This window comes from Ranitomeya imitator, chromosome 3 (genome assembly GCF_032444005.1).
Source record: "Ranitomeya imitator isolate aRanImi1 chromosome 3, aRanImi1.pri, whole genome shotgun sequence".
Lineage (NCBI taxonomy): Eukaryota > Metazoa > Chordata > Amphibia > Anura > Dendrobatidae > Ranitomeya > Ranitomeya imitator.
Window position 1 is genome coordinate 103,562,708 of NC_091284.1, and position 20,983 is coordinate 103,583,690.

The window sequence follows — 20,983 nt, forward strand, 5'->3', positions numbered from 1 at the left end:
CAACCAATTATTAGGTTTAGGGAGAAATCACTTTTTCACACAGCACCCTGTAGGCTTGGATTTCTTTTTCCCTTAATAACAAAATCCTTCATTCTAAAATTGCATTTTGTGTTTACTTGTGTTATCTTTGTCTAATATATACATTTATTTGATGGTATGAAATATTTAAGAGTGACAAACATGCAAAATAATAGGAAGGTGGCAAACACTTTTTCACATAACTGGTATGCCTCTATTCTCAATCATCAGGCACAGATGACTGTGGTTCACAAAAACTTGGAGACCTTTGTACCATAATTATTCTCCCTCTAATTTGAGAGGGTTAGAAGTCTAAAGGAGCCAACACATCTTAGATCTCTTTCAAGAACACCTGTGCTAACTCCCGACATACACTTACACGCTCAGTGCGGCTGAGTATTCATGTACAGAGCTGCCACTAGAAATTTTGGGGCCCTATACTGGCAAATTTTTTTGGGCCCCCTTGAGATTCCGCCCAGGCTCCATCCCAGCCCCGCCTCCACGCTCCACCCCTCGAACTGTCCACAGTCCCACCGCTCTCTCTTGGAAAAACGCCACTTCTCACCTATCACACATTAACAGTTCCCATCACCAGATCACACATATAACCAGCAGCTTTTGTTTTGGCCAAAAGATTTTTTAAACCGCCACCATAACACGGTAGACACTTTTGGCCAGGCCCTACTCTGTTGTAACCTATTAAATATTTGTTAAAATATGCAATACAATTTAGGTATATTTTTATTTATTTTTCAATTTTTAAAATGACCAATAATATCACATACAAGGAACAAATACCACAACACCATGGCCACACCACATATTACCACCACCAGTGACCAAATAATATCACATACAAGGAACAAATACCATCGCACCATGAGCAGACCACATATTACCACCAGTGACCAAATAATATCACATACAAGGAACAAATACCACCGCACCATGACCAGACCACATATTACCACCACAAAGTGACCAAATAGCACATACAAGGGACAAATACTGCAACACCATGATCAGACACCATATTACCACCACAAAGTGACCGAATACTACAATATTGATCAGTAATAAAAAAAAACACTATACTATCACCATCAGTGCCATTATACACAGGAGATCTGTACTTAGTATGCAGTGTCTGTGTACAGGTAATACAGTGATCACCGGTGACATTATACACAGGACCTCTGTATACAGTATACAGTGTATAGTGTCAGTGTATAGGTAACACACTGACTCACCAGTGACGTCTCTAGGTGAAGTCCTTCATCTTTCAACTTTCATCCAGCACAGACCGCCGTCACTTCTTCCAGCCAGGACTTGTCTCTGCAGGAAATAACACAGTTATCTCGAGCTCCGCTTGCAGAACACATTACTTAATTTTTCTCAACGTCTACATTACACCACATGAAGAAAAAAAGGCGGCATAGTATCACTCTACACAGTAAGAGGACCGCGCCCCCATTTAAAACAGTATACTCAAAAAATAAAATAAATACATCACTGCAGTAATAATATCCCTTAATTAGCCCCCATGGTAATAATATCCCCCATCCTGGCCCCCGTGTGTTTCATTCCTGGCTCCAGCCATATGTTCTCCCATCCTGCCCTCATGAGTATCCATCCTGCCCCATATGATCTCCCCATCCTGCCCCATCTGTTTCCATCGTATCCATCCTGCCCCATGATCCTGCATGATCTGCCTCCAATCATGCCCATGTCTTTCATTCTGCCCCGTGTCTCCAATCATGCCCGTATCTCCATTCTGCCCCCAGTGTCTCCAGCATTTCTGCCCCCAGTGTCTCCAGCATTTCTGCCCCCAGTGTCTCCAGCACTTCTGCTCCCAGTGTCCCCAGCATTTCTGCCCCCAGTGTATCCAGCATCTCTGCCCCAGTGTATCCAGCATCTCTGCCCATCGTGTCCAGCATCTCTGCCCCATCGTGTCCAGCATCTCTGCCCCCAGTGTCTCCAACATTCTGCCCCCACTGTATCCAGCATCTCTGCCCCAGTTTCCAGCATTTCTGCCTCAGTGTGTCCAGCATCTCTGCCCCCAGTGTGTCCAGCATCTCTGCCCCAGTGTGTCCAGCATCTCTGCCCCAGTGTGTCCAGCATCTCTGCCCCAGTGTGTCCAGCATTTCTGCCCCAGTGTGTCCAGCATCTCTGCCCCCAGTGTGTCCAGCATCTCTGCCATAGTGTGTCCAGCATCTCTGCCCCAGTGTGTCCAGCATCTCTGCCCCAGTGTGTCCAGCATCTCTGCCCCAGTGTGTCCAGCATCTCTGCCCCCAGTGTGTCCAGCATCTCTGCCCCCAGTGTGTCCAGCATCTCTGCCATAGTGTGTCCAGCATCTCTGCCCCAGTGTGTCCAGCATCTATGCCCCAGTGTGTCCAGCATCTCTGCCCCCAGTGTGTCCAGCATCTCTGCCCCAGCGTGTCCAGCATCTCTGCCCCATCTGTGTCCAGCATTTCTGCCCCAGTTTGTCCAGCATCTCTGCCCCAGCGTGTCCAGCATTGTGGATTGCCGCTCTAAAAAAACACGAATTCTTACCTGGCCGCGCTTCTGCTCACTCCCTCCACGCAGGACTCACCGGCTGCTGACAATGACATTAGATGCTTGTGAAGAGCGCACTGCGGCTCTAGTCGGGCTCTAGTCAGTTGCCAGCCTCCGATTGGCTGGTGGTTGTTAACTATTGTCAATAGTGTGCCGCAGCGCCTGTAGGGGGGAGCCCGGTGAGCAGATGAGACATGGCCCGATGCAGGCCCCCTCTGCCCACCGGGCCTCATACGCCAGTCAGGGCAGTAATGCCCTGATGGCGGCCCTGTTCATGTACTTTCAATGCGTAGACTGGAGTAAGCTGCTTGCAGAAACCCCTGGCAGCAACTTATCTCTTCAAAAAGGATCCAGCAATGCAGTTTGACAATCCCAATTATTTTCTCCCGATATCATCAGATTAGGTGTAATTGGGAAGTCCCCAAACATTACATGGTTGGTCAGCACCAAAGGTTTGGACGACTTTAATGTGTATGGAGATCCTAAAGGAAAACCTGTCATGTAAAAAAAAATGCTATTAGCCTGCAGATATGGGGTTCTGATCTTGCCAGTCCTGCTGCTGGGAGGAATTTAACTTTATTCTTCCCAGCAGCCCTGGGCTTTCAGTCATAGGGGAGGGCCGGCAACAGTCAACCCTTATGACTCAAAGGCTAAGGTAACAGAGAGGAATAAAGTTCATCTCTTCCCAGCAGCGGGACTTTCAGTACAGGCAGCTTTGGAACACTATTAACCTGCAGATTAACCCCATATCTGCAGGTTAATAGTGTTTTTTTTAACATGATTGGTCCCCTTTAACCTACAAGAAGATAATTTTTTTTACTACAATTTTTGGCATAAATCTACCAGAGGTTTCACTGTATTAATCCGGACCTGCCTTTATCTTAATTGGGTTGTCTGGTCTTCTGCTAAAAGTCTGCAGTGACTTTGTCTGTGTGACTGCAGACTTCCGAGTCCTTACAGCATGAGCACCACACGCTGTCAGAATCTGGGGTGTCGTAGGTGCGAGATTGCGAGGCGGTGCACGTCTAGTTGAAATATGTCCGGAAGTACGCACATCACATAACTGATGTCGTTTGACCACCTGCTCTCGCCACCAATGCCGCACACTGTGAGGATTTACAAATCTGCAATAACATGGAGTGGTTGCAGACTTTACGCAAAAGAGCGGACAAACCCTTTAAGGTTTATATTCCTCTGATAAAGTATTACAATGTTTCAACAAATGTTTTCATAAAAAATATAAGTACAGAACAATGTGTAAAAGAGGGCTCTAATTGTGTACAAAGTGTACTTTACATCAGAAGTCAACCGTATCATGAGCCATTTAGTTATTCAGCTATTTGTTTTAGTGCAAATTAAAATAGTGAAAGATAAAATACTATGAATAACATGAATAAATAACTATAAAACCTTCCACACAAGCTCTCCGAAGTAGCATAAAGTTGTTATGAAACTATCACCTGGACTTCATGCACTGGTATAATTTGTGATACCTTTTTAAAAAAAAAAAAAAAAATGTAATAAAGCAGATTGAAATGTCCTACTTATTAGGCCACAGAAAAAAAGGGAAATTGTACTGAATACCTTTTAAAAATTGTGGCATATGGATGCCGTATGCCACCATATAGCTCTTCAGTGGCATACAGTATGTTGGAGCCTTCTGTTGGAAATAGACATAAAAAAATCTTACAACCATATACCTTTATCAGAATCCATAATACAGAGTGTGTACAGAGCCTAAGAAAGGCAGGGAAACTGATGAGTGCCTTTTAAAGGGATACACATTTTCCTGTGTAACCAATGCCACACCAGTACAGTTCTGTATTATTTCCTTATAAAACATGTATAGTGCAGCAGTAGCACACTTATGCAGTGAGCTAACAAAGTTCCAAACCTAAGTCTCTTTAATGTGTTTACTTCACAGCATTAATGTCCAATTCACAGCAGTACATAGTACCGGGTATCCTCCAGATTACAGTCACTAAACACGCCAGTCGACCTCTGACCGGTTGCCGTGGATGACTGCACCATCATGTTAATGTTCTACTCACAGCTTTACACAGTACATGATATCCTTCAGTTTACAGTCACTAAACACGCCATTCCCCGTCTGACCAATCTGACCAGTTACTGTGGGCGACGGCACCGCTGTGCACACTGTGGGTGCCAGTCGTCTCAGCTCCCGTGGCTACTTGGCTTCGCTTACCTGTGTTGCCTCACACAGGAGCTCTGCAGAGCCGAATGAAACAGACTGCACGACTACCATCCTACAGTCTGTTTCAAAATACAAAAACCCCAGGGCAGGTTTTCCCAACTATGCCCAAGACTAACACTTATTTTAGTCTGCATTGCAATCACAGCTACGCCAATGACTGCAATGCACTCTCATGGTCTCCAAGCGCTTCCGTGCACATCATGGGGGGAACACCCAGCGACCCCTACCTGTGACATCTGTCACTGCCTCACAATTGAAATCACAGCTACGCCTGTGACTGCAATGCACCCCCATGGCCTCAATACGCCTTCGTGCACATCCTGGGGAAAACACACCTCCTCCATACTTCGTTATGGGACCACCCACCACCCCGTTCTCTGTTGCAGATGACATGCCCACTTTCCTGATTAACCATAGATTTGGGCCAGTTTGGGTGGTCTCGACCTTGTTTATTTTGGGTTCACTAACCCTGCAGCTCATCCTGACCTTAGTACTTGCCTTCGGGCCCTTTGTACCATTTCCTCCATACCCTTACCCGTGCCTCGGTGACTACGCCATGCCGAAACGCTGCAGTCCACCCCGGAAACTCCATGCATACATCTGTATTACGTCGCACCTGAACACGAGACTCCCGACGCTGCTGACTAGCGAGAGCTCTATCAATTTTACCCTGACCCCCAGCTACATCTTTGGCCGATGCCAGAGGCTTCCTCATGGGCATGACCCTAGTCACCTCCACGACCACACATTCCTGGTTCTTCCGGGCTTTCTTGTTATCCGTGCGTTTTTTATACCTGAGTTAGGGAGTCTGGAACTGAGCTGTCCCTAACTTACCAGGGGACATTTCAATTAATGTTACAGCACAGTATGTTTCTATGTTCTCTGTTCATTTGGCCTCAGCTATCCTTTTGCTTAATGGCTCCCTTGACCCCAGGTTTACTCCATCCGGTCCCATAACTCCCATGAGTTCCATCCCGTCTCCCCTTCTGGCTTCCACTTGTGGGAAGGGAATAAGGCACAATTTCCAATGCCTAATTCTGGCCAAAGGCTTCGAACATTGCAGGAGGATATTTGCAGAAAACAGTAGTCGACATGCTGACCGAACAGTCTGTACTTCTCTTGCCCTCCAGCAAGCTGACATTGAATGCTGATAACACTTTACTTGCCAATCTAATCTCTCACTCCAAACTCACTGCACTAACCAGGAAGTGCTTACCTTCTTAAAGGGAATCTGTCACCCCGAAATTCGCCTATAAGCTAAGGCCACAGGCATCAGGGGCTTATCTACAGCATTCAGTAATGCTGTGAATAAGTCCCCAATGTAACCTGAAAGATAAGAAAAACGAGTTAGATTATACTTACCCAGGGGCGGTCCCGGTTCTGTTCGGGTCTGATGGGTATAGCGGTCCGGGTCGGCGCCTCCCATCTTCATACAATGACGTCCTCTTCTTTTCTTCCTGCCGCAGCTCCTGTGCAGGCGTACTTTGTCTGCCCTGTTGAGGACAGAGCAAAGTACTGCAGTGCGCAGGCGCCGGGAAAGGTCAGAGAGGCCCAGCGCCTGCGCACTGCAGCACTTTACACTGCCCTCAACAGGGCAGACAAAGTACGCCTGCGCTGGAGCCACAGCAGGAAGAAAAGAAGCAGACATAATCGTATGAACATGGGAGGCACCGGACCGCGACACCCATCGGACCCGAACCGAACCGGGACCACCCCTGGGTGAGTATAATATAACATGATTTTCTTATCTTGCAGGATACATCGGGGGCTTATCTACAGCATTTCAGAATGCTGTAGATAAGCCCCTGATGCCGGTGGCCTTAGCTTATAGGTGAATTTTGGGGTGACAGATTCCCTTTAACTAATTCTGTCCCCTGCCATGTTGGAGCTGATCCCAAACATTTAACTGTATCCTAACCTGTGCAATTCACTTCCTACTTCTAGTATGCCCCCATCTGAATATTTCCCTTCCTAAATTAATCCCTAAGTCATTTGCAATCCCTATGTCCGATCCTTAACCCTAGACTTTCCCTATATGTTGCACATAAAGAATATTATACATTACATCATATTTACTGTGCACATTAGTGCCTATAAGATTCATTTTACATGACTCGTACAATACAATAAAACCATGTTCTAAACACATATTCACACACAGTTACTGCATACATTGTCTTTAGGGTGAGAGGCGTATGACAGCTCCTGTCACACCCTTACACATTCACTTGTTCGGTAGGATTTCAATTAAGGAACAGTGGATATGACCCCAGCCCAAACACTCGGGCACACAAATCATTAAAGCTGTTTTTCAACACAACAATTCAAGGTTGCATGCTGCTGTTGTTACTGTGAACATTCTGAAAAGCCTAAACGTGTTCCCATGGTCTGCAGAGTCTCCAGACTTGTCTCCTAATGAGCACATCTGAGACATCATTGGTTGGCAATTGCAAAGAGAAATGCCAGCAGCAGATCTTGATCATTTGCATGCCAAAGTGCATTCAGCATGGCAGGACAATCCTCAGACAATTATTAATAATAGTGATGAGCGAGTGTACTCGTTGCTCGGGTTTTCCAGAGCACGCTCGGGTGGTCTCCGAGTATTTATGACTGCTCGGAGATATAGTTTTCCTTGCAACAGCTAAATGATTTACAGCTATTTGACAGCTTGATTACATGTGGGGATTCCCTAGCAACCAGGCAACCCCCACATGTACTCAGGCTGGGTAGTAGCTGTAAGTCATTCAGCTGAGGTGATGAAATCTAAATCTCCTAACACTAACAAATATTCGGAGACCACCCGAGCGTGCTCTGGAAAACCCGAGCAACGAGTACACTCGCTCATCACTAATTAATAACCTTGATAGCAGCCAAGGCGTGTAAGTGCTGGGAATCTGCATGTAGCGACTATACTCTGTACCGACTGAATTAAGATGCTTTAAAAACTTTGTTTCCATTTTGTTATCATTTGCATATTATTATCTTGTCTATCGATCCTGTGATTTCCATAATTCCTTGACTTTTCCTTCTTGGTGATGCAATTTAAAATTTTGAGGACTGTACATAACTTAAATGTTAAAACATTTTGTATAGCTCTAGCTACAGAATAAAGGGATTTTCTAGTCTTAAACCACAGGTCTACAGTTACTGTATATGATTGCGCGCTGTGAGGATTCACCGGTGCCGGCACTGGTGGCTGTGGTCATGTGATGGCAAGTATGTAATTTGCATACTCCTGGACAAAATCGCACTAGACTGTTTCAGGCATCTCCGAATACACCTGCATTGAGCGAGGTTGCATCCATCTAGTCTGACTGTGGCCAGGAGTATGGAAATCATATACTTGCGATCACATGACGGCAGCTCTCAGCGCCGGGAATCCTCACAGTGTGCAGTGCACGCCATGTGAGGATTCACAAGTCTACAGTCACATAGAGTAACTGCAAACTTGTAGTTTAAGATTAGACAACCCCTTCAAATTTTAATCCTATGTTTTTTTTTATACTGGTAGATTCCACCAAATGATCCCCGGTTTACAAATCGCAGTGACTGCATCCCCCTCTTCCGCTCCTCTCCTGTGTGCACTCCTGGATCACCAATTCGTGAACAGATAAACATTCTCACCTCCTTCCTTGACGGGAGCCAAGTGTATGGCAGTGATCTGCCACTGTCTTTTGCACTTCGTAACAACACAAATCAGTTGGGACTTATGGCTATTAACCAGAACTTCACCGACAATGGACTTGCATATCTTCCATTTCAAACAGAAGGAGAAGACTTCTGCGTCCTGACTAACGTGTCATCTGGAATCCCCTGCTTTTTGGGAGGTACTCATTTCACACATTGTCATCGGTAGAATGGTGAAAAAATGGCAAATATCAAGTGGAAAAAGGGGGCATTGGTGAATAAATGTTGAAAAGTGTTCAGCAGTAGATTGCATGTAGACATTTCATGCACATTATATTATCATATTCTGACATACAGTCTATTAAATCCTTACCGTTCCAACATCTCTTTATATGCTGCATGAGTTTTGTATGTATAAATCATGCTAATTCCATCCATTGTTGTAGGCACTGGTCTTAGACCTGTGAAGATCATGCTGACTGCAAAATCTAGTCTATATTGACAATGCTTGATCTGATTTTATTTTATAAGTCTACTTTCTGATTGGCCATTATTGGCTTCATGTCATATACATGTTCAGTCACATCTCTGCTTATCTATAATGCCATTGGCCAGCCCATGTCCTAAAGAGTTAATGCCATCATTATTAATATATGTTCTGTTAACACTGCTTTCATAATTCCCGGCTGGACATCTAATGTGTATGGGGATGTACTGATTCACCACAGACAGCAGATGATAGCGAAAAGATCCGTCCGGCAGTTAACCCAATAACAGGCCCAATTATTTTTCTTCTCATGGGACATAAACTGATGTCACAGTTCACTGTAAAAAGCAAATGTATGGTCAGCAGAGCTGAGCATGCATGTGTACGGTGGGATGGGGGTCTTTAGAAATGTTAACTGTCTAAAAAAAGTCAATGGTTATCCTAAGATTGATAGATAATGTGACTTTTAACATTTTATTGTTATTGATTTTTTACAGTACTCTTGTACTATATCAATGTTGCATATTAGACTATATGATCCTATAAAAGTCCATTGTCCATTTTTATAATTTGTAGGAGACCCCCGTGTCAGTGAGCAACCTGGCCTCACTGCCTTCCACACGCTCTTTGTACGTGCACACAACACCATAGCCACGGAATTACGGCGGATGAACCCAAGATGGTCTGGAGAAACCATATATCAAGAAGCTAGGAAGGTTGTAGGAGGAATATTGCAGGTGCGCTATTCTTCTTTTTGTATTTTCTAAAGACTGTTTACATTCCTTATCATTGGGTGTAATACTTTTTTCCATACAGAAAATCACATACAAAGATTGGCTACCATTACTATTAGGATCTGAGATGCCCAGAGTTCTCCCTCCATACAAGGCTTATAATGAGTCTGTGGATCCAAGAGTGGCCAACGTATTCACCGTTGTGTTCCGAATGGGCCATACTCTCATACAGCCACTCATATACCGCCTTGCAGATGGCTATCGTCCCTATACCCCAGCACCAACGAGCCCCCTTCACATGACTTTCTTCAATAGCTGGAGAGTGGTCAGACAAGGTAAGATATCCTGTAAATATTTTCATGTAAAAAATATTTCCTTCAAAAATATAATACAAAATAATTGTGTAGGTCCAAGCACTAAAAGAGGATTTTTTGTCATCAAGATTCAGATGCTTATAGAGGTTGTTCCATAAACAATATATGTCACTCGCATATATATATAAAGCGGTAATGCGCCTATCTCCATTCACTTCTAAGGGTCTATGGGAGCAATAATTCATATGCATGACTGTGGCTCCCATTGACAGTAAAAATACCAATAATGACACATATTCATTACTGCTCTGCTCACACAGGCCACTTTGTGACCCCAGTTGGATCCTTGATCACATATTTATAACCAAATTTGTGTCTAGGTAATGAATGTTGTTAATGTGGCAACTCCTTTTATGTGAGAAGTGAAGCTAATGATGATGTAATATCTGTGTAAGCTATGGACTTGTTTCTTCAAAATTCTTTTTAATTATTGGTGCTTAATTTTTCAAACCTCGTCTCGAAATTCCCTCTGTACATTTAGAGTTAACTATAAACGGGTTGCAGAGTACTGAGGAATTTTTCGGCATGGTGTGCAGCTTGTAGAATCTTAGCTCAGTTGTGGTTAATTGCCTACTATAGTCTCAGGCCCTTCTCCCCATGATGAAAGACATGTCTGAGTCTTTGGTCAGCACGTGACCTTTGCAAATCGCATTCTTGATGTGATGACAGCTCGAACTGGCAATCAGAGCTGAATCCTAATCTTGTGTACACTACACACTGCAATGATTCAACCGGCTGCAGGGCTTGTCAAAAATTTCCTTTGAGGTAGGCAACCCTATTATAGGTGTGGTAATAAAAAACCACTGTTGAACCATCCTCACTCCTCCTATATACCTTGCCGGTCTCTTGGGGAGTTATGAGACTACTACAGCCAGTCAGTGGCTTCTGATTGCCTGCAGCTTTCACATTCTGTCTAAACAAGTTTATTTTTCTTCTGATGGAATGTAAAGAATCCATGTGATCTGTCCACTGAACATGTAAGAACCTATCTTATATGTCGTACACAGGGGGAATTGATCCTCTTCTCCGAGGACTGATGGCAAATCGAGCTAAACTAAATCGTCAAAACCAACTGGTTGTGGATGAATTAAGGGAACGTCTCTTCCTGCTCTTCAAACGGGTTGGCCTTGACTTACCAGCCCTCAACTTGCAAAGGGGTCGTGAGCATGGTCTACCAGGTAACTACTATAAATCTTCATCTGTGAATAGTACAATGATTTTAAAAGGCTTAAACGGTATGTGATTCTTCGCACTATTCTTTACTGTGTATTTACTTCCTAAATGCAAACTTATGTATCTTTTTAAATAGTCTTTATTAAATGTTGGAGAAAATTAAAACAACTGATCCATTTTGTTCTCAGATAAGACCCTGCCAGGGTAGTCTGGCAGTAGCTTTCTTAGCGCTCTACTAGAAATACCTTTCGATAACTGAGCACTCATGTATATGGACAGATCAGAGGCGTAGCTAGGGTTTTGGTTCAGGGGGGAGAGAAACTTCTGAGTGGGCCCCTAACCAGGTAACCTTAATTACAACTTGATGACGCACCCTAATAGTGCAGGAGAACCTCAGCAGATGACCGCGCTGTTACTGAAGATAATCTCTATATAAAGACCAACATGGATATTACCGCCATGTGGTCAGTGGTAGATATCAGCCCTACAGAACATATAAGAGATCACAGCACACTTACAGATAATGACTTACCGCTGATGTCCTTTCTGATGGAATCGTTCATTTTTCCCCACCTTTTCCATCTGGCCCTGCTACAACTCGTCTGCAGAGAATACAACAAAGACACATTTAACTTGTCATATAATAGCCCCATCACCATCTATTCCCAACCTGCACAAACTCCTCATCCTGCTGATACCCCAATACTGAGCCGCTGCTGCCATATGTGTCCCTATTACTGCACCTGATACCCCAATACTGAGCCGCTGCTGCCATATGTGTCCCTATTACTGCACCTGATACCCCAATACTGAGCCTCCGCTGCCGTATGTGTCCCTATTACTGCACCTGATACCCCAATACTGAGCCGCTGCTGCCGTATGTGTCCCTATTACTACACCTGATACCCCAATACTGAGCCGCTGCTGCTGTATGTGTCCCTATTACTGCACCTGATACCCCAATACTGAGCCGCTGCTGCCATATGTGTCCCTATTACTGCACCTGATACCCCAATACTGAGCCGCTGCTGCCGTATGTGTCCCTATTACTGCACCTGATACCCCAATACTGAGCCCCTGCTGCGGTATGTGTCCTTATTACTGCCACTGATACCCCAATACTGAGCCTCCGCTGCCGTATGTGTCCCTATTACTGCACCTGATACCCCAATACTGAGCCGCTGCTGCCGTATGTGTCCCTATTACTGCACCTGATACCCCAATACTGAGCCGCTGCTGCCTTATGTGTCCCTATTACTGCACCTGATACCCCAATACTGAGCCGCTGCTGCCGTATGTGTCCCTATTACTGCACCTGCTGTGTGGTTCTCTGTGCCATCTATATTCTAAAGCACCCTTCTATAATATATTAACGCAGGGTGCAAGTGCCCCAGAAAACAGTGCCCATATTTTGCCCCCTAGAAAGTAATAATGCCCTGTGTGCCCCTTTGATGGTCACAGTAACCTGAGTTCTCCTATAACAATAAGTGCCCATTTTACATTTAATGATGTCCCGAGTCTCCCCCTGTACAGCTCCCCTATACACAGCATAATGCCCCCTCACTGTATAGTACCACCCACACAGTATACTGACCCCTTAGTAGCACCCAAACTGTTTGATGGCTCCAACACTGTATGATGGCCCCTTCACTGTAATCTCCATTCTGTATGATGGCCCCCTAGATAGCCTCTATATACAGCAGCATAATGTACCAAATAGTCCACAATATAGTATAATGCACTCCCCATAGGCAGACTATATAGCATCAGGCAGCCTCCATAGGCAGACACTGTAATAAGGCAGCACCCACAGGCAGACACTGTAATAAAGCAGCCCCCATAGTCAGACCCTGTGATAAGGCAGTACCCCAATAGGCAGACCCTGTAATAAGGCGGCAGACCCTGTAATAAGGCAGCATCCCCATAGTCAGACTCTGTAATAAGGCAGCCCCCATAGTCAAACCCTGTAATAAGGCAGCACCCCTATAAGCACACCCTGTAATAAGGCAGCCCCCATAGTCAGACCCTGTAATAAGGCAGCACCCCTATAGGCAGACTATCGAATGAGGCAGCACCCCTATAGTCAGACCCTGTAATAAGACAGCACCCCCCATAGTCAGACCCTGTAATGAGGCTGCACCCCCATAGTCAGACCCTGTAATAAGGCAGCACCCCCCATAGTCAGACCCTGTAATGAGGCTGCACCCCCATAGTCAGACCCTGTAATGAGGCAGCACCCCTATAGTCAGACCCTGTAATAAGGCAGCACCCCCATAGTCAGACCCTGTAATAAGGCAGCACCCCTATAGGCAGACCATCGAATGAGGCAGCACCCCTATAGTCAGACCCTGTAATAAGGCAGCACCCCCATAGTCAGACCCTGTAATAAGGCAGCACCCCCATAGTCAGACCCTGTAATAAGGCAGCACCCCCATAGTCAGACCCTGTAATGAGGCTGCACCCCCATAGTCAGACCCTGTAATGAGGCAGCACCCCTATAGTCAGACCCTGTAATAAGGCAGCACCCCCATAGTCAGACCCTGTAATAAGGCAGCACCCCTATAGTCAGACCCTGTAATAAGGCAGCCCCCCATAGGCAGACCCTGTAATAAGGTTGCAGATCCCCATAGGCAGACCCTGTTATAAGGCAGCCCCCCCATAGGCAGACCCTGTAATAAGGCAGCACCCCTATAGTCAGACCCTGTTATAAGGCAGCCCCCCCATAGGCAGACCCTGTAATAAGGCAACAGCACCCATAAAAAAATAAATAAATAAATGCTCACCTCTCTTCTTCCTGGTTTCTGCGTTGCTCCCGCTCATCTCCTGACAGCGGGTGCCGGGCAGTGACGTCATTGCGCCCGCTGTCAGTGTTGGCGATGTCAGACGCCGACGCTGACAGGGGGATGATGGGAGAAGGAGCGCAGCGCTCCTTCTCCCATCATTGCGGTCAGCTGTATCGGCTAAATGCCAGTACAGCTGATCTTCCGATCACGGCGGAGGGGCCTCTGCTGGCACCGGGCCTCCCCACCTTCTCAGGGGCCCCATAGCGGCCGGGCGGCAGAGAAAGGAGATCGATTCTCCCGGCTCTGCCGATACAGTTACAGTAGCGTAGCTCCGGGTGGGCCCCCTCAGAGCACCAGGCCCGGGGCGCCCGCACCCTCTGCCCCCTCGGTAGCTAAGCTACTGGGACAGATGAATGCCAACAGCTATCTTATGTATATGGGCCTCTACAAAGAGCCTCAATAAGTATGGAGAGGAGTTGGCAGGTCAGATCATTGAAAGAATCTTGCAAACTTTACAACTAATGGAGATTTAGTGAAACTTTTTTAAGTAAAGATAATTACTAACACATGAAAAAAAAAAATTCTTCTACTTCATTGGCGTCCATAACATTTTAGACAAGTTTTCATCATTGATATACTATCCTGTACGCGTACTGCAGGAGTTTTGTGGGATGTTCAACTCATATTTTAAGAATGACGCAGAAAATAAATGTTTGTTTCAGTAACAGGGTATAAAAAATGTGAATTGAGTGTACAATTTTCATCCATTATTGCCCAGTATGTAAGAATGTAGACTGAAGAACTTCTTGTGTACCCAAGCTTTACCGTGCAATTTATGAAGCTTAGTATCTGTTCTCATCTGCCCTGAGCTGTTTTAGGTAATGGTTTTAGAAATTCTGAAGAAATCTCTGGACTAATTAATTAGTTTTATTGAAGTAGATGTAGTGTGGCTTAATTTAATCAGATTTGCCCTGAAGTTCGCTATGGTAAACATCAAGCACTTTTCTTTTAAATGTAAAAGTCAGTAAAAGGATTTGATCACTTCATAATGTCAGAAGATTCAAACTCTCCTTCAGTATTGCCTAGAATTGAGGTATAATCTGAATAACTGGAATGAATGCTGTAGTTCTACAATAAGCTATCGCTGGGTCAGTAAGGAGATCTTTAAAAGTCCCATAAAATACCCCAAATTGGGGTATGCTTGACAAAATCATGTTTGTATGGTAGTTAGGTCAAGTGCAGGGCCATATTCACACGTTCAGTATTTGATAAGTTTTTTACATCAGTATTTGTAAGCCAAAACCAGAAACACGTCACCACTTCTGTATTTATCATCCACTCCTGGTTTTGGCTTACAATACTGAGGTAAAATACTGATCAAATACTGAACACGTGTGACTGTAGACCTATAGCTGTCATCTAAGCCCCTGTTCAGTTTATAGTTAGTGAAGGTGTATGATGTTAGATTAATACGTTTAGGTGCGGAAAGAAGATAATAATGAATAGGCTAGTAATGGTCATCAACTAATTGTTCCAGTAAGCAATCTTTCGCAATAATAACAAACTGGATATTGGGTAATATAATCATCTGTATTCGGAAGCATTTATAGGGGCTGTCCATTAATTGGACATTTTCTTTCCTAAATTAAAACAGGGCACTGTGTAAAATAAAAACTGCATATTCTCTCCTACCACTGTGTCTGCTCAATCACGTGATATTGTTATGTCATGTGAACGCTGCAGCCTATCAGCAAACCAGGGAAGTGTGAGCAGCACTGCAGCCCATCTCTGGCCGGTAGTACAGGCTGTAGAGCTCACGTGACATAATGTCAAGAAAGTGTGGGCAGACACCGTCCCGGTAGTGAGTATATGCTTTTTTATTTTCTACAGGGCTCTGTTTCATAAAAGAAGTGCTTTTCCAGGCAGTGAACAAGCCCTTTAAAAAGTATATTATTTCATACTTAATGTTCATTATATACATTTATTTTCGTTCATATGTTTTCCTATAATTTTAGTGGCAAATAAACTGGAACATGAACTTAAAATATGGCTTTGTGAATAGTTACAATAAGTTCCGACTTTGCTCAAACTAGGGTCAGGCATTTTGAAGCCATGTCAGCTTTATTTTCAAATGCATCCTAGCAAATTCTGACATGTCTCATCAGGGATCTGATGGGGTTTCTGGTGTTTATACAGACAAAATAGAATTAGTAATACTTTACAATAAAACTAAAACCAATATTGAATAAAGTGCATAAGAAGGATTAAAATGAAGCGAGTATCCCCCGGTGTAAGCTGCCCATGTGGCCAGCATGCATAGTTCCATCCTTATGCACTTTATTCAATATTGGTTTCTGTACACTGCATGCACTTTATGCTTGTTATAATTAACTTAATAAAAATTACTATTTTTTAATTACCTATATGCTACCTTTGTACTCCTTTTCAACAGTTTCTATGGAGTTGGTTCCTCGTTCTGGTGGGGGGTTTCTCTGCACTACTTAGTGCCTTAATCACAATATCATATATGTTGTATTTCCTTACAAACAACAAAATGTATTAAAAGGGATTGACCCAAGATTGACAGTTGTCACTAATCCATAGGATGTATGATGTGTCTGAATTGAGGTTGTCTGACTGCTGGGACACCAACAAGTACAACAGCAGTAGTTTAGAGTGCCACTTTCTTAAGAGAGCATTGATCGTGCACATGCACGGTTGCTTTATTCAAACTCTGTGGGACAATTAAAGATAGTCAAAGCCTGGATGTAGCCATCTACAACAGTCCCATAGACAATGAATAGAATGGTAGTATACATGACATTAAATTTACATAACTTGGGTCCTATTTTTTTGCAGTCAGTGGGGTCCCAATGGAGACAGATAATGTGGATAGGTGATGTGTCAATCTTGGCCTAACAGTTTGAGAGTACATCCAAAGTTTTTTGTATCAAAAAATTTAATCAACCACCTGAACCTATGAATTGTTTGATTTTTTTGAATTTTTTTTTGTATAGGATACAATGCATGGAGAAGGTTTTGTGGATTTTCTGCACCGAAAAATTTGAATGAGTTAACTACTGTGTTAAATAACAGGGAGCTCGCCCAAAAGTTTATAAATCTGTACGGGACACCTGAAAATATTGACATCTGGGTTGGCGGGGTTGCTGAACCTTTAGTTCGTAATGGCAGAATTGGGCAGCTACTTACATGTCTGATTGGCAACCAATTTCGAAGAGCTCGAGACGGAGACCGGTAAGTTCATCTTGAATAGGAAAGAAACCCTATTTCAATGAGAATGCAAAAACCTTAAAGAGGTCCTGTCACCAGATCAAAAAGTGGTCATTTTTTGATGTTATTGTTTCCCTGCAGCTCCCCTGAGTACTCCTTTTATTTTTTTAAAATCAGATTAAAGACCGGGATATATAGGCGACCTTTTGGTTTCTTGCTATTTTTTATGGACTTTACAAGGAATCTGCTCTACATTGTTACCCTGTGAGCACCACCCCCTTAGTTTTGACCACAAAAATCTGCTCTTGATAAAAAGAAAAGGTCCATATCTCTGGGAATGTATGCGAGATATAAAAAAAAAAAAAAAGTGAAAAAAAATAAATAAATAAAAATAAATAAATATATATACTACTGTACATATATGTATATACACACACATACAGTATATATATATATATATATATATATATATATATATATATATATACACATACACGGGGTGGATTAAGAGTAGACAGGGCCCCTGGCAGCTTTCAAGACATGGGTCCTTCAGCATCTGATGTGTCACGTGACTTAACACATGACTTTGTCTAAGTATAGGTCACGTAATTAACACACATGTGCTCTGATGCACTACTGCAGATGGAAAATGACATACAGATCGGCACGCATGGCTTGCTGCACAAATTTTTTTACTAGTGTACAGCGCTATACATAAAATAGAGCCATACATAGAGGATACTATGTAATATGAGAGGACGACATATTATATGGGACGGCGCAATATATAACAATAGGGAATGCTATGTAATAAGGGACAGTGCCATATGTATATAACAACAGTGAATGCTACATAATATGGGACAGATCGCTCAGTGCGCACCGTTTAGCAGCCTGTTTAAACGGAGATACCGAAGTAACTGACTGCCGATCGGTAACGGTTTAGCGTTTGGTGGAAGTTTAGTGCCGCAGTTTGGTCTGTGTTATCGCACCCCTACACAGTGTAGATATATATTTCCATCCAGTAACTTACCTCTGACGTCTCGTCTGATTAGATTTGCTCTTCTGCATCTCGTCAAACCTTCATATCGACGTCCTAACATCGGGACTCCGTCACTGTAGTTTGCCGAACTGATCACCGCTCCCCTAAAAATAAAAAAGGTCACATATATGTACACATATGTTTGCTGAATAAGAAATTTCCCCTCTTTCTGCTCCACTGAATACAGACGTGCGCCCACCAAAAATATATAATTAGTTATTATGCAACCCACCATTACAAATGTAAACTTCATACACCACCGTGTATATTTTATGACTTGCTGATTCATAAGTAATATGTCCAATAGGCAATGTTACAAATGTACTCATTGTTTTCCTATGTAGGTTTTATTATGAGAACCCTGGGGTGTTCACCCCCGCTCAGAGGAATGCCATAGAGAGAGTGACATTTGCGCGAGTCATCTGCGACAACACTAAGATTACTGAGGTTCCTCGAAATGTCTTCCTGGGCAATCAGTATCCTCAGGATTTTGTCAGATGTAACAGTATCCCAGCCCTGGACCTGAGCCCATGGAGAGCAACCTAAGGCGAAAATGGTGAGCTTAGCTAAATGTTTCCAGCTATCACTGATAGGTGATCTGAAATAACAAAACGTATGGAGAATGCCATAGAAAATAATAATCTTTAACACAAAGGCTAGATGTCTCCTACCCACGTGACTGCTGCAGCCAATCTTTGGCCTCAGTGGTACATCTCTGAGGTCACTGATTAGCTGCAGAAGTCACTTGGTATTGTAGTGGCGGATTTATCAGAACTTATAAATGTGTATTTCCTAATTTAGTACAATTTCTCTTTGGTGCAACCTTTGAAGGTTTGGAAAACCCCTTTAACCCTGCTGTACTGTTCAGGTCTATTTAACTCGAAAAAAAAGTTTGTGAAACTGCAGATTATTTATTGTGAGTATCTGCAAATTGTGGTTAGGTGAATGTTTGTGGGTAGGTGTTATTATGAATGTTGTATTTTATTTTTGTTTTAACTTTTTTTTTCTATGAAATAATTATTGTTACATATGTACTGATAGTGTTTTAAACAGATCTCGCACCATATGTTCAGTGACATAAACAATTTATAATATCATTGTGGATTATTTATTGCATCTACTATTTTTTTATCGATTTCTCCAGTTCCTGAAGGTCCATGAGCTCGATACATTTGCAAGTTACTGCAGATGGATGGGCTTTAAGTACAAATCTATTCAGGTCTGTTTCGCAGCAGCATATAAGCTCTTATTGTTGCTAAACTGGTTAGTGTTTTCTGTCATTTTATTATGCTTTTGTCTCGATGTGACTGAGGGACCCCTAGTTTGACCCTGCAGCTAGGGGTCACTATCTATCACTGTACTCGAGATTACTCCTCTAGGTGGAGATGCCTGGGCCGCGTTCCTTACTATGCTCTTAAGCAGCTCTAGTCTGAATGTGCATGGGGTAATACAAAACAAGACACACAGGGTGGAACTGAAACACAGTCACACAACACGCTCTCAGGGAAATACGCAAAGGGGCATAAAGTGTAAATCGTGAGAGGCAACAAAGTAATATAAAGATACTTAGGGGAAAAGGGAAAGGTGACGCTAAGGCTACTTTCACACTAGCGTCGGAATCTCCCCGTCGCAATGCATCGGGCAGAGATTCCGACGCTAGTGTTTAACGCACTGCACAACGGAGGCAGCGGATGCATTTCTCCGGCGCATCCGCTGCCCCATTGTGAGATGCGGGGAGGTGGGGGCAGAGTTCCGGCCACGCATGCGTGGTCGGAAAAAGCGGTCCGTCAGGAGCAAAAAACGTTACATGTAGCGTTTTTTGCTCCTGACAGTCCGCCAAAGCACGATGCATCCGTCGCACGACGGATGCGACGTGTGGCAATCCATCGCAATGCGTCGTCAATACAAGTCTATGGGGAAAAAACGCATCCTGCAAGCACTTTTGCAGGATGCGTTTTTTTCTGCAAAACGACGCGTTGTGACGGATTGCAGTTAACGCTAGTGTGAAAGTAGCCTAACTCCGCTTGCAACAATCTTTGGTAATAGACCAGTAGAGAAAACGAAAGTAGCCTAACTCTGCTTGCAACAATCTTTGGTAATAGACCAGTAGAGAAAACTATTGCTGTCATCACCTGATCAGTGGAGTCAGTGTAAACAGGGTCACAGTGTATTAACCCATTCGAGAGTGTGTCCATCCCTTTAAGTAATCCAGCATTGTGAGTAGCTTCTGTACACTACAGCTCACTCTCTAACTGCCCCTCTACATTATCCCCTACATTTGTGAGCTGTAATTCTCCATTTCTAGTCACCTCCATCTTAGATTCAATGCATTTCTCATTTGCTGTGTTCTGGCGCCGCCTAATGGTGAAAGTGTACAATGACTCATAATCATTGTTTTGTATGGATCCGAGATGTGAATCCGGTGTCCTATTGGCCAACTCCTAGTCACATGGCCAATAGGAGGAGCTGTTTTCCAGGCAAGTCTAGAATGTTCTTTAGTCTGAGGGATGCCCTCAGGGAGAGCAGAACACACGTGGAGACTGTTTTCACTACAAGATCTCCTGCAGGCCTAAGAGTCTGGGTTCCCTCCAAAACCTTTACAGACATCATTCTAAAGTATTTCTGACTGGAATCACCTCAGTTTTTACATTCACCTATAAGTACTTGTGCACGTGCAGTGACACACTGTGGAGTTAACCCCGAGTATAGGTCTGTAACCTCTCATTGCTGCATCTACCTCCTT

At 43.7% G+C, this 20,983-nt stretch overlaps 1 protein-coding gene across 1 annotated transcript in view; it reads left to right on the forward strand.

The window, feature by feature from the left end:
• LOC138672846 (myeloperoxidase-like) overlaps window positions 1-18,796 on the forward strand; it is a 39,522-nt gene extending 20,726 nt beyond the window's left edge. Inside the window, exons 8-13 of the mRNA XM_069761249.1 lie at window positions 8,301-8,616; window positions 9,480-9,640; window positions 9,720-9,972; window positions 11,019-11,189; window positions 16,985-17,222; window positions 18,585-18,796. Of these exons, the coding sequence (XP_069617350.1) occupies window positions 8,301-8,616; window positions 9,480-9,640; window positions 9,720-9,972; window positions 11,019-11,189; window positions 16,985-17,222; window positions 18,585-18,786 (1,341 nt within the window). The 3' untranslated portion in view covers window positions 18,787-18,796. The remainder of the gene's footprint in view (window positions 1-8,300; window positions 8,617-9,479; window positions 9,641-9,719; window positions 9,973-11,018; window positions 11,190-16,984; window positions 17,223-18,584) is intronic.
• Window positions 18,797-20,983: the final 2,187 nt, after the last annotated feature.